Source organism: Mesoplodon mirus (assembly GCF_964341445.2).
Source record: "Mesoplodon mirus genome assembly, chromosome: 19".
Taxonomy (NCBI): Eukaryota; Metazoa; Chordata; class Mammalia; order Artiodactyla; family Ziphiidae; genus Mesoplodon; species Mesoplodon mirus.
In genome coordinates, this window is record NC_138995.1 from 17915577 (window position 1) to 17930283 (window position 14707).

Sequence of the window (14707 nt, forward strand, 5' to 3'; positions counted from 1 at the left end):
TGTATGAAACAATTTGGATTAATTTATGTGCAGTTTATTAGCATTCATAAAGCCATCTGGGGTGCTTCTTAAAAGTATGGTTGTTGGGCTCGTGTTTTCTTTCCATTTCTCCCAGAGTGCCTAGCAGAATGTGGGTATTCAATGAGTTGAATAATCACATACAGCTATCTATTTGTGCCCAGCATGGAAAATCAGAGACAAAGACTGGGAGACAGTAACAATAACCTTCAGACAGATGCAACAATACAGAATCCAGAGCACGATTTCTTGCACATTAAGCCAGTCATAGTGGTCTTTAGACTTGCTAGCTTCTTAACCTAAACTGATCCATTGGAGAAGCAATCTATTATAATGGTAAATGACAGGAGCTGTGGAGTCTGATAAATCTGAGTAACTACTGTGCCTCTGCCACCCAAGTGCTATGACCTTGGGCAAATTATTTAATCTCTACAGGCCCCAATTTCTTCATATTTAAGATGGGCGTAATGATACCTGCCTCACAGGGCTGTTAAAAGAGACTGTGACAATGCATGTAAAGAGTTTAGCAGAGTAAAGCTCTCAGTAATGTCATTTATTTCTATTGTTTTTAACTTTTAAAACTTTACAGTTTAGCTACAAAAATATTTCAAGCACTATGGCTTCAATGTCTGCATTATTAAGAGTGGACATAAGTTTGCTTAGCAACCACTCCATTCCACATTTCATAGTTTGGTGATACTGCCAATCTCAATACACTAAGGATGGGTACACGATGCAGGCCTAGATCATCATCTTGGAAATAGTGATACGTCCAAGGGGTAGACAAAGCAGAGTTAATCAGAGTCCTTCCCAGAGACTGAAGGTGCTAGAAAAAAAACCTTTCCTTTTTTTTTTTTTTTTTTGCAGTACGCGGGCCTCTCACTGCTGCGGCCCCTCCCGTTGCGGAGCACAGGCTCCGGACGCGCAGGCTCAACGGCCATGGCTCACGGGCCCAGCCGCTCCGCGGCACGTGGGATCCTCCCGGACCGGGGCACGAACCCGGGTCCCCTGCATCGGCAGGTGGACTCCCAACCACTGCGCCACCAGGGAAGCCCAAACCTTTCCTTTTTTAACAGGGGTTATTAAGTTAGGGCAATATATTCCTAGAACCGCCGGCGCCATCTTAGCTGACTACACAGAATTAGATTCTGCACAGCAGATGTTGCAGCCAAGATAATTTGAGCCTTTGGATCCCTCTGGACCTAAACCTAGATCCACCCCCAGGCTTAGGAGTTATATGAGGCAATACTTTCCAATTCTGTTCAGTTTGGTTTGGGTTTCTGCAACCAAAATAATTCTTACTAAGAAAACTGTGTATGTCTATTTTGATAGATGAAGATTTTTCTCCATCCCAATCTATCTCTAACTTCAGGGCCTGTCATAAGCTCTATATAGTTTTTTTGTCTAGTTATAAAATGATAATCATAATGCAACCTTGAGAAGTTGCCTGAAATGTATACAAAAGTGATGTTCAAAATACCACTAAAAGAAATGCTGAGAATAATTTATTATTCACTTCAGAGTTTAAAGAGTCTTTGAAAAGCTCCACCTAGCTCACCTATACCCAAGCAAATGTATTCTTCTTGCTTTCCTTTTACAGCTGTCTGTAAAGTTTCTAAATCTCTCAACTAATACGGTAGTTTCTTGTTTAATCTCTAATACCATCTTTTGATGTTTTTGGAATGTTGTAGTGGATGTCTGTTGTTTATGCCTGCATACCATCCATTCCCCCTTCTTTTGGTAACATCATTGACTATCTTTTGAGAAACCACCACTTCATTCCACGTGGAGCCAGGGGAGTTGCCCTATTCCCTGGCTCCAAGGTGAATACGTGACTGGCCAATCAGAACGTCCCATACCTCTTGCCACATGCTTGAGCATGTATGACTGAGGTCCAATATTTCTGGCAAAATGATTGGGAAACAGATATTACAAGGACCTCAGTTCTCTTCAAAATTAATTTATGGATTTAATACAATTTAAATCAAAATCCCAAAGGAGTTTTTTAAAGAATGATAAAATCATTCCAAAATTTATCTGGACAAATAAGTAACTATACCAGCCTGCAATTGTTTATTGTTATTTTTCAAATTCTTCTTGACTGGTGTAGTCCACTTGAATTATCAATTATTAAATGTTAAAGTTACAACATACAGTGTGGTTACAAAACACTCAAACAGAAAATCCGAAATCAGATTGCAGAATATAAAAAATTAAATATATACAAAATGGTGCAATTCAAATCAGCGAGGAAAGGACAGGTCATTCCTATGGTGGCAGATACGTAGCATATTGTACCTCACCCAGGCACACTCACTGCAGACATCACTAATTAAGCATAGCCTTTCCTGCTGAACCCAGATATGACTTTGGAATTTTTCCCCACATGGCACTCCAGGCAGCCCCACCAATCTATCCGACAGTGCATCCAAGAGGATTATTTGACAAATGCTGAGATAATCAGCTATTTGGAAAAGTATATAAAGTTAAATCTCTTGCATACCTATGTTAAAATAAACTCCACGTAGATTAAAGACTTAAATATAAAAAATGAAACCATAAAAGGACTAGAGCAAAGCTACTGCAAAAGAACATTCTCAGAGAGAAACAGAGAAACTCTAAGATGAGGAGACATGAGCAAGAGCGGAAAGCAGAGTCTCAGCAATGCCTGGGTTTGTGACATTTCTGAGGCCTGGCTGCTCAGCTTTTTCTGGAGTCCTGAGACCTATCGGTATCTTTACAACACCTCCACCCTTTTATTTGAACTAGCTTGAATCGGTTTCTGTGCTTTGAAACCAAAAGAGCCTTGAATAAGGCACATGCATTTCTTTAAAAAAAAAATTATTAGTTATCAACTGATTTTACTAAAAATAAATAAATAAATCTTTAATTTGTCTGAGTCTCTCTCTCTCTTTTTTTTTTTCCGGTACGCGGGCCCCTCACTGCTGTGGCCTCTCCCGTTGCGGAGTACAAGCTCCGGACGCGCATGCTCAGCGGCCATGGCTCACGGCCCAGCCGCTCCACGGCATGTGGGATCCTCCCGGACCGGGACACGAACCCGTGTCCCCTGCATCGGCAGGCGGACTCTCAACCACTGCGCCACCAAGGAAGCCCCTGAGTCTCTTTCAATGAAAAATCAAAGCTTACCATTTTCCAAATGTGAGGTGTAATATTTTATATACATGACAGATTAATTAAATTGAAAGATAAGGATTTAACTTTCTCATCTCTCTATCCCATCAAGTTTACTTTCATAAAGCATTCTAAAAAACTTGCAGGGGCTTCCCTGCTGGCGCAGTGGTTAAGAATTCGCCTGCCAATGCAGGGGACACGGGTTCAATCCCTGGCCCAGGAAGATCCTACATGCTGCGGAGCAACTAAGCCAGTGCACAACAACTACTGAGCCTGCACTCTAGAGCCCGCGAGCCACAACTACTGAGCCCATGTGCCACAACTGCTGAAGCCCGCGCACCTAGAGCTTGTGCTCCACAGCAAGAGAAGCCACTGCAATGAGAAGCCCTCGCACTGCAAGGAAGAGTAGCCCCCGCTCACCGCAACCAGAGAAAAGCCACGTGCAGCAACGAAGACACAACGCAGCCAAAAATAAAATAAATAAAAATAAATAAATTTATTTTTAAAAACTTGCAAAATTAAAAACAAGAGGGTAAAAGGTGGTGGAAAGAAAGAACGTTGCAGAAAAGCCAAAGTAATTTTTAAAAGCTGCACTTTGGGAATTCTCTGGCAGTCCAGTGATTAGGACTCTGCACTTTCACTCACAGGCCGGTTCAATCCCTAGTCTGGGGAACTAAGATCCCACAAGCGGGGTGCAGCCGGGGGTGGGGGGAAAAAAAAAAAAGGCTGCATTTCACATATTCTTTACTACTTATATGTCAAAACATTTCAAAACATTCTAGCAATGTCTTGGGAGCCGGATCATAGAAACCAAAACAAATTTGAGTTTTATAACTCTTTACTCTTCCTAAAAGGTCAATCTACGGATACCATAATCACTGGCGCTTTGTTTACATACAAAATTATTTCACAAGTTTTTTTTTTACACTGAAATCAAGCACAAATTTTATGGACTCAAGTGTATATTCCTTAGAATGGCAGTTAGTAACTAAATCAACTGTATTTCTGCAGACACAAAATATTAAACTCACCTGAATATACCATCATTTCTGCAGAAGAAGCCAACAACGCCTTTCACTAACCTAGGGAAAAAACCCTTTAAAGGAAGAATATGCTCTCATGCTGTGTGACTATGTAGTGTTTATAAACTAAAATTTTTCTTCTCAATCCCCATAGCCAGCTGACAGAGTTACACTGCCTAAGTGCTTTATAACAAAGCTAAGTGCTTCTGCTGTCCCTGGAGAGAAATCTCAGGGCTAATTCACTATATCCAACCTGCCCCCACATCCTGTCATTTCTTCCTTTGAAAGAGTGGCTCTCAATTTTCCACTCCAACATCTCTGAGGCATCAAATGCCCGTGCTAGTAACAGAGGCCAGAGATTCTCTAGAAGTATGCAATCTGGGTGCCCCAGGCAGTCAGAAGGAGGCTATCTGGGTAGGAAAAGGTCCACAGTGGATCTGCTGTCCCCTGGCAAGAAATCACCTGCTTTAAACTGTTTCTTGAATGGAATCTTCCTCTCTATTCTCAGGGCCACCACCATCACCCCCTTCAATGGTTATCACCTCTGCTTTGGATTACTTTTCACTACAACAGCTGTAGTTTTTCCTACATTTGCTCTTTCCTCTTTGCATTACATCAAGCGCATCCACTGCTGCCAACCCAAAATTCTGTTCCCATCATGTCACTTCCTGGCTCAAGAATGGATTGCATCAGTTCCCCATCCCTTCTATCTCTCTTTCTCGGCCAGCCTTTTCTCCTTGCTGTATAAATATGTCCTAATTCTTTCCCTTAAAACAAAACAAAATAATAAAAAAAAACAACTACAAAAGTAAAATCCTTCTTGGATACTTTATTCAAATCTAGTTACCACCTTTGCTTCTGTTGTTTTTCTGAGACACTTTAAAAAAGTAAGGTCTACTCACTGCCCTCTGCTCTTGTCACTCTGATGAAACTGCTCTTAACAGAACTCTAACAATCTTGTTCTCTAATCACCAAACCCAACGGACTTCTTTTTCCTTCTTGACTTCTCCAGCATCTGAAGATGTTGATCACCCCCTTCTTTTTGAAACTCTTGCCTCCCTGACTTGCACTCCCTGGACCATTTCTTTCCAGATTTCTCTTCCTCCACTCTCATTTTAAATGTAGGGGTTCTGCAGGGTTCCATCCTGTTCCTACTTCTCTTTTTAATTTGCACTCTGTTAATGATTACATCAACACTTATGGCATTAATCACCACTTCTACCCTAACATCTCATAAATCTTCAACTCATTTCTGACATTTCTCTTGACTACAGACCTGTACCAGCCTTTTGCACCAGGTTGTCACACAGGTGACTCAAATTCAACATGTCCAAACCAAACTTCTTCTCTTCACCCAAAAAACTAGTTCCTCCCCCATTTGTTTTGGTTTCATAGATATCCACTTTCCCAAGCCAAACATCTAGGAGTTATCCTTCCTCTCTTTTTCTCTCCCCTTAGGTCCCCACACTGATCATTCAGACCTGTTGTTTCTATCTCCTTAATATCTTTCAGCTTCATACTGTCCTATCCAGTCTCACTATCCTAATGGTGTCGCAACAGCCTCCTAACTGCTTTCCCTTACCTCATGTCTTGAGCTCCTACACTCCCCATCTGCCACTCTTTCTAAGAGATTGCTTCTTTGTTTAAAGCACTCCTCATTTAAAGCATTTTAAAACCTGGGTGGCTTGCCAGGCCTAAAACTATTTTTTTAATTGTTTTTTTAAATTAATTAATCTATTTTTGGCTATGTTGGGTCTTTGTTGCTGCGTGCAGGCTTTCTCTAGTTGAGGTGAGTGGGGGTTACTCTTCGTTGCAGTGTGCAGGCTTCTCATTGCAGTGGCTTCTCTTGTTGTGGAGCACAGGCTCTAGGTGTGCGGGCTTCAGTAGTTGTGGCGCACGGGCTTAGTTGCTCCGCAGCATGTGGGACCTTCCCAGACCAGGGATTGAATCCGTGTCCACTGCATTGGCAGGCAGATTCTTAACCACTGCACCACCAGGGAAGTGCCTAAAACTTTTGGTAGTACACATTCATCAGTAAACATGTGAGTCTACATGCTCATCCTACAAATATTCGTTAATGCATACATATTATAGAATATATACAAAGTGTAAACATCAAGAATGAATGAGATAGGGCTTCCCTGGTGGCGCAGTGGTTGGGAGTCCGCCTGCCGATGCAGGGGACATGGGTTCGTGCCCTGGTCCGGGAAGATTCCACATGCCGCAGAGCGGCTGGGCCCGACAGCCATGGCCGCTGAGCCTGCACTCTGCAACGGGAGAGGCCACAACAGTGAAAGGCCTGTGTACTGCAAAAAAAGAATGAGATAAAGATGAAATACATACACTAAATATATCCCTGATGAAGTCATACTATCTTAGCTACTATATGATTCAAAGTACAATACAGTCTCATACAGTTCATTATTCATGATAATGTATTAATCCATATTTCAAATAGTCTTCTTGACAATTTCATTTTTTAGGCTGACTTCTTGACAGGCTTACCTTGAAATGTGACAAAGAGCTCCTACTAGGAGAAATGTAAACTCTATGTTTTTATTATTTATAGTGTTAGAATTATCTTCAATCCACAGTTTCTCTGTGCAAATCTTTAAGCCACTTGCTCATTTTGTGAAGATTAATTTAGTTAAAAGCAGATAATATATTATAAATCCACTCAACCAGGCTCAAGTAAACTGCAATAAGTTGCAATATGATAATAGCAGACAGATTAATAAGGTCACCACATTCAATTCCTGTGCTTTGTGAAGCTCTTTCACTCTTCCCTCGAGACATCGCCTTGTGTATCGAGTGTGTAATGGCACTGCCTTATAAGACTGAGGAAGAGAACCAGGGTTATTTATACATTAAATATTAATAAAACTCAAGTCCTTCTTTTTTTAGGTTGAAAATATAAACCCCACTAGTGACCACTGCTTGGCACTGCACACAAGGCCCTTGATGATCTGGCCTCTGCCCACCTTTCCAGCCTGCCCTCCAGCTACACACTTCCCGCATCTTCCCACGCTTTACCTCTCTCAACACACAAGCTACTCATCACTTTCTTACCTCTGACATGCTGTCTCCTTTGCACTTCTACCTCTGCTTCCAGGGCATCATGTTCTCATCTCTTTTAAAGCACTTATCACAGCCTGCTATAACTGTTTCCCTACTAGTCTAAAGGGCAGGAATTACTCCCAATTTTGAATTCCCAGCATCTACCACAACACCTCATTTGCAGTAGGTACTTAAGGTTGACTAATAGAATGAAAAAGGTCCAAATTCCTCTGGCCTGCTTTCAAGGCCTTGCATAATCTGGCTCCAATTTAACTACCCAGCTTAATTTTCTTCCCCCGAGTCCATTCCTGTTCTCCTTACTTCCTATCGTAGGTCATGCTCATTTTGGCTTTTGCTCAATTTACCTCCTCAACTTGGACTACCTTCCATCTACAGAGAAGCAATTTGTCCTTTAAGCCTCAGACAAAATTATCCCTTCCCCAATGAAGTCACACTTGACTCTTCCATCCCCCAACTGATCACCTCTTCAGAGAACTCTTGAAGAGTGAGTACTACACATTTCAGCAATTACTCTCTATGTGGTGGTTTTCCCTCCCCAATTTCAGTCTAAGTTCTTTGATGCCAGGGACCACCTTCAACTTCTTTTGCACACTGATCTCTCACAACACACTGCAACATGATGATGCACAGGAGATGCTAGAAGTTCTGAATGACTGGTTGTAGATATCATGGTACAAGGGAGACAGCAGTGAACTGGGTTTCAGTCCGAGTTCCACCACTGATTCCTTAGGTGACCTTAAACATGCCACTTAACCTCTTTGGTCATTAATTCCTCATCTGGACGATGAGACTTCACAATTTTTTAAATTCTAGGTAAGATTTTTCCTCTTGACCAAAGGAAACAACATTTTCCCCCTAAAAATCAAGAGAAATTCTGAGACCTTCGGTAACTTACTTAACATTAATGAACTTCAGTGTAATCAACAACAGCCCACTACCTCAAAGGACTGTGTAAAGGTCAAATGAGAAAATACACATAAAAATGCATAGATAATTTTAAAATCTGGATAAAAACAAACTTAAGGCACTGTCATACTATTTAGTAGGAAATGCAAGCAAGCAGCATCATTTGTTGTTCAGCTGGGTAGGAGAGTATGCTAGCCTAGCCAAGGACAGTGATTGGATCCTTGAATGACTCAGTCTGCTCAGCACAGCAGAACACTGTTCCATAGCCACAGGCTGCACCTCATCCCTTAGGTACAAAGATACACATCTGATCACAAAGTAAAGTAACCTTTATCCCATAAGGACTACATAGCAGGGAATACATCAGTTGAAGTTACTGAGTTATCAATTGAGATCTAAATTAAAGCCTGGTTATGGTTTCTAAAAATGCTCTTAGAATTTTCCTAACCACTCTGTATTAGAACCAATAAATTTCTCATATTTTTCTAATAATTTAGAGGGCATATTTTAGCAAGAAGGGGACTCTATAAGAAATAATCTGGTTACAAAGACATGGTTTCTCATATAAACATGTCTAATCATTCAAGTGAAATAAAAAAGGCTAGTTAAAGAGAAAAAACAGAGAAACACAAAACGTCCTAACAATTTAGTGGTTATTTAAGAGATAGACTGATGAATATACATGGCAAAGTCTCAAAGAAAATGTAAAATGTTTTCTCTAGGAGACAACTTTTCCAACATACGGTGAAGAAAGTGGCAGTGTAGGAACCCAAACTAGCTTCTTCAAATGAGCAGCCTAATAATGTCAGCAGTATTCATTACATGTCCCCTAACATACACAAAGAGCCAGTCATATTATATAAGACACTCAAAATCTCAATCTATTCTAGATATAAAAATTATTTTCAACTCTGAAATTAAATTTCATGTCAGACAACTTCCTCTATACACCTAACCATTTTCTTTTCAATAGATTTGATAACAATACTTTTAGAATCATATTTACACAATAAAAGATGATTTTCCAACATTATTCCAATGAGAATTGCTTCAAAAATTTATTGATCTTTTCTCAAATACCAAACCTTAAGCTGGGGACTTCCCTGGTGGTCCACTAGTTAAGACTCCTCACTCCTAATACAGGGGGCCTGGGTTTGATCCCTGGTCAGGGAACTAGATCCCACATGCCACAACTGAGAGCCTACATGCCCAGACACTATAAATATCTTAGAGGAAAACATAGGCAGAACACTCTATGACATAAATCACAGCAAGATCCTTTTTGACCCACCTCCTAGAGTAATGGAAATAAAAACAAAAATAAACAAGTGGGACCTAATGAAACTTAAAAGCTTTTGCACAGCAAAGGAAACCATAAACAAGACGAAAAGACAACTCTCAGAATGGGAGAAAATATTTGCAAATGAAGCAGCTGACAAAGGATTAATCTCCAAAATTTACAAGCAGCTCAATATCAAAAAACAAACAACCCAATCCAAAAATGGGTGGAAGACCTAAACAGACATTTCTCCAAAGAAGATATACAGACTGCCAACAAACACATGAAAGGATGCTCAACATCACTAATCATTAGAGAAATGTAAATCAAAACCACGATGAGGCATCACCTCACACGGTCAGACTTGCCATCATCAAAAAATCTACAAACAACAAGTGCTGGAGAGGGTGTGGAGAAAAGGGAACCCTCTTGCACTGTTGGTGGGAATGTAAGTTGATACAGCCACTATGGAGAACAGTATGGAGGTTCCTTAAAAAACTAAAAATAGAACTACCATGTGACCCAGCAATCCCACTACTGGGCATATACCCTGAGAAAACCATAATTCAAAGAGAGACATGTACCACAATGTTCACGGCAGCACTATTTACAATAGCCAGGTCATGGAAGCAACCTAAATGTCCATCGACAGATGAATGGATAAAGAAGACGTGGCACATATATACAATGGAATATATTACTCAGTCATAAAAAGAAATGAAATTGAGTTATCTGTAGTGAGGTGGATGGACCTAGAGTGTGTCATACAGAATGAATTAAGTCAGAAAGAGAAAAACAAATACCATATACTAACACATATATATGGAATCTAAAAAAAAAAAAAAAACAAAGGTTCTGATGAACCTAGGGGCAGGACAGGAATAAAGACACAGACGTAGAGAATGGTTGTGAGGACACAGATCGGGTGGGCAGTGGGGAGCTAGGACGAAGTGAGAGAGTAGCATTGACATATATACACTACCAAATGTAAAATAGCTAGCTAGTGGGAAGCAGCTGCGCAGCAGAGGGAGATCACCTCGGTACTTTGTGACCACCTAGAGGGGTGGGATAGGGAGGGTGGGAGGTAGATGCAAGAGGGAGGGGATATGGGGATACATGGATACATATAGCTGATTCACTCTGTTATACAGGAGAAACTAACAAAACATTGTAAAGCAATTATACTCCAATAATGACATTAAAAAAAAAGAAAATGAGATCCAATAAAATATGTATACACATTAGGAAAAAAAAAGAGCCCGCATGCTGCAACTAAAAAGATCCTGGGGCTTCCCTGGTGGCACAGTGGTTGAGAGTCCGCCTGCCAATGCAGAGGACATGGGTTCGTGCCCCGGTCCGGGAAGATCCCACATGCTGCGGAGCAACTAAGCCCGTGCACCACAACTACTGAGCCTGCGTTCTGGGCCCGTGAGCCACAACGACTGAGCCTGCGCTCTAGAGCCTGGAGCCACAACTACTTAAGTCCACACGCCTAGAGCTCGCGCTCCACAATGAAGAGTAGCCCCCCTTGCCACAACTGGAGAAAGCCCGTGCACAGCAACTAAGATCCAACGCAGCCAAAAAAAAAAAAAAAAAAAAAAAAAAAAAAAAAAAAAAAAAGTAGCCTACCTGGGACTTCCCTGGTGGCGTAGGGGTTAAGAATCTGCCTGACAATGCAGGGGACATGTGTTCGAGCCCTGGTCCGGGAAGATCCCACATGCCACAGAGCCACTAAGCCCGTGTGCCACAACGACTGAGGCTGCGCTCTAGAGCCTGCAAGCCACAACTACTGAAGCCCGAGCGCCTAGATCCCGTGCTCCCCAACAAGAGAAGCCACCGCAATGAGAAGCCCGCGCATAGCAATGAAGAGTAGCCCCCCACTTGTTGCAACAAGAGAAAGCCCACGCGCAGCAATGAAGACCCAATGCAGCCAAACATAAATAAATAAATAAATAATAAAAAAATTTTTTTAAGTGGCCTTCCTGGATGGGACACTAGCTCTCAATTTTACATACTTGGTTCAATTAAATCATTGTTTTCAGTGATTTTACATATTCTAAGCAATTTATTTTTATATCCCTTGGCTTGAAAGTTCAATTTCATACTTCCCCACACATATAAGAACAAAAACTACTTGTCTTTTACAAAATGGGAAAATAAAATAGAACCTGTGTGTTAGGTAAATAGGCATTCAATAAATGTTATGCTGCCATTTGTAAACCCTCCTTCTAAAAGCACATGTGGCCTATTTTAGTCTAATGAATATTGGGAAGCATTTACTATATGATTTTCATTTAATTGGTATGAATACCAGGTTCAAATTATATCTAAACAAAAACTGGATTTTTAAAAAAAATATGGGGTAAAGAGTTGAAATGTCTGCCCACCACCACTGAGCACCACATAAATAGTACTACATTCAATATTCTGGCTCTAAGAATTTATAACCGAATTCTTAGCTAGCCCAACTTCAAGGTACACATTTCTGGTAACAATTTTTTTTACACACATACCACCCAAACCATGATCTATAATTTTACTCCTTTTATTAGCACTAATTTCTGAGCAATGTCTAGCCCCACCTAAGTGAGATATAAATAAGATTTATAAATAGGATATTATAAAGGTGGGACACTGGAATTTCACAACTGGAGCACATTAAAATATTTACTTGCAAACTAACATCTTCCCAAACATTTACCAGCAGATTTAGAAAAAAGTGACAATCACTTTGCCAAGCTGGACTTCTGGCTTCTCAGTCTGATGATTGGCCCCTTCCTACCTCCACTCCCCACCCCTTCCCTTCTCTTCTTCCTCTGCCAGGAATACCCTCCTGACTCATCTCTGCCTATGTCCATCACTTCCTTGGAGACCTGGCTCAAGATTCAGCTCCTTGAAAAATTCCTCCCTGACCAATACAGTTTCTACTAACTACTTCCTAACTTTGCATTCCCTTGGCATTTATATAGTTTGCACTCCGTAATCTATAAATTGTAAGTTGTTTTGCACTTTTCTATCCTTTCCCCAACTAGACACCAAATAGACACATCATCTTTTATATTCTGTTCTATATAGCCAGCAATAAATGCTTCTTGAATGACTGAAATCATCAGTGAAAGAAGGCCGACTGCTCAAAAATTTCTGAATATTACCTCCAACATGTATGAGTCCTTCAAGTAGATGAGATTTAATTCTGAGATTTAGTAAATCATAAATTTAGTAAATCCATAAATTCATCACAAAAGACCCAAGTAACAGATCACATGCATACTTAAAGAATAATCCTAGCTATTCAAACATAACTTGAGATTTAACATTTCAGGCTTCTAATAAGCTTAAAGCCTTGAGGCCTGTGAATGGTAGGAAGCTGGCACCAGTCTCCTGCAAAAGGGGCAAAACTCTAGTTGGCAGTAAATGTTCAAACACGTGAGCGTCCACTGTTAAACGAGGCTCATTAACCACACAAACTTGCTGTTTCAGCATTCTGGCTTCAATGAAGTGCTACGATCTCCTTTGGTAATTGTTGAGAGCCAATGATGGGTTAAATTCCCATAAATTAACCAGCGTTTTGGTGGTTTGCCCAAGCATACCGCTGGCACCGGTGTGGACGAATTTTTTTTTTTTTAACAGACCCGCCTGCCCTGGGGAGCCAGAGGTGAGCGAAGAAAGCGCCAACCCGGCACTTCTCAGGAGGCAAACGGAGACCTCCAGAGCTTCGTTCCGTCCCCCTCTAGTTCTTAGTGTCAGCTTATCGTGCAGAGGCGGGGCTTCCAGCACGGCTGCTTCTTACTAAATCTCAACCGAGTCTTCCTTGGGGACTGCAAGCCACACTTCGGCGGCTGCCCAACTTTTCCTGTAGGGAGCATCAGTTTTTCCATCCTCAAAGCTCCAACAGATGGGGTTTGGGGAGAGCCGGGCTACCAGTAGAGAGGAAGGTGAGGACCCGGGGGGCGAGGGAGAGGGAAGGGGCTGGCCCAGCAAAGCGGGTAGGGTGGCAGAAACAAAGTGAGCGCCGGTCAGCCCAGCACCGCCCGCCCGCCCGCCGGCCCCGCTCACCCTCTAGCAGCACCTCCTTGCCCGCGCGCTTCAGCGCCTGCACGGCCTGGTCGTGGGTGGCCTGGCGCAGGTCGGTGCCGTTCACCGACAGGATGGCGTCGCCCAGCCGCAGCGCCCGGCTCTGGTCGGCCGCCAGTCCCGGGAAGATCTTGGAGATGAGAATCGGCATCCGGTTCTCGCGGCCGCCCTTGATGCTGATGCCCAGGCCGCCCGCCTCCTGCTTCACCACCCGCACCCGGCGCACGGGCGGTGACGCGCCCGCCTCGCTCGCCGGGCCCCGCGGCGGCGCGGGTGGGCTCGGGGGGCCCAGGCCGCGGCTCGGGCTCCCAGGCAGTGAGTCGCCCGCGCCGCCGCCGTTCGGGAGGCCGTTAAAGGCGGCCGCCGCGGGCCCGAGAGCGGGTTCAGGCTCAGCCGCCGCGGCGTCGCCCGTCAGGCTCAGGCTCTCCCCGCTCAGCTCGGCCACCACTCGGACCCAGCGCTCCCTCAGGAGCAGCTCCACCAGCCCCGCTTTGGTGGCCCGCGTCCACACCGCCATGGCCGGCCCCGCTCCCGCCGCCGCAGTCGCCGCAGCTACCCTCATTCCAGTCAGGCAGCTTCGGCGCTTCCCCCTTCCCGCCCGAGGGGGCGGGCCCGCCGCCCCCCCCACGCCACCGCGGTAATTCATTATTCATGAGGGGTCACGCCCACCTTCCGGAGGGGCGGGGAGAGGCCGGCCGAGCCGCTTCCGGGAGGTTAAGGAGTTGAGCGCAGTCCAGTGGGTTACATTTACCGGACGTGGGCAGCTCTAGCGAAGTGGGGCTTGGACTCACCTTCTTCCTCGTACGCCTCCGATCTCCCCACCCCCAACTCCTGACCTCTACCGTGCAATTCACCAGAGCTGCCTGGGCACGGAAGGCAAAATCAGCTTCGAGAGGCACTTTGCAATCCTGCAAGACCGAGTTGCACGTTCACTTGCATTGACTGGTTCGTTACGTATTTACAGAATGCTCTGCAGTGTGCTGCTTTTGAGGCCTGGAGAGGAGCTGGATAAAACGTGCCACAGCTGAGAGCTGGCGGTCTAGTGGGGGAGGAAAATGGAGAACCAACCAACCTGATGTGATATTATGTGGTTAAGTGACATGTAGAAAACACCCTGAGAGCAGAGTAGAAGAAACATTTAGTTGGGCCTGGGGACAGCTTCACAGAGGTGACAGTGGAAGCTCAATAGTCCACCTAG

The 14707-nt window shown here is 43.4% G+C and overlaps 1 protein-coding gene across 1 annotated transcript in view; it reads right to left on the minus strand.

Annotated features, from left to right (window-relative positions):
* The window catches only part of SNTB2 (syntrophin beta 2), a 91789-nt gene extending 77688 nt beyond the window's left edge, over window positions 1-14101 (minus strand). The window contains exon 1 of the mRNA XM_082607002.1: window positions 13492-14101. Coding sequence (XP_082463128.1) covers window positions 13492-14071 — 580 coding nt within the window. The 5' untranslated portion in view covers window positions 14072-14101. The remainder of the gene's footprint in view (window positions 1-13491) is intronic.
* Between the last annotated feature and the right edge of the window lie 606 nt (window positions 14102-14707).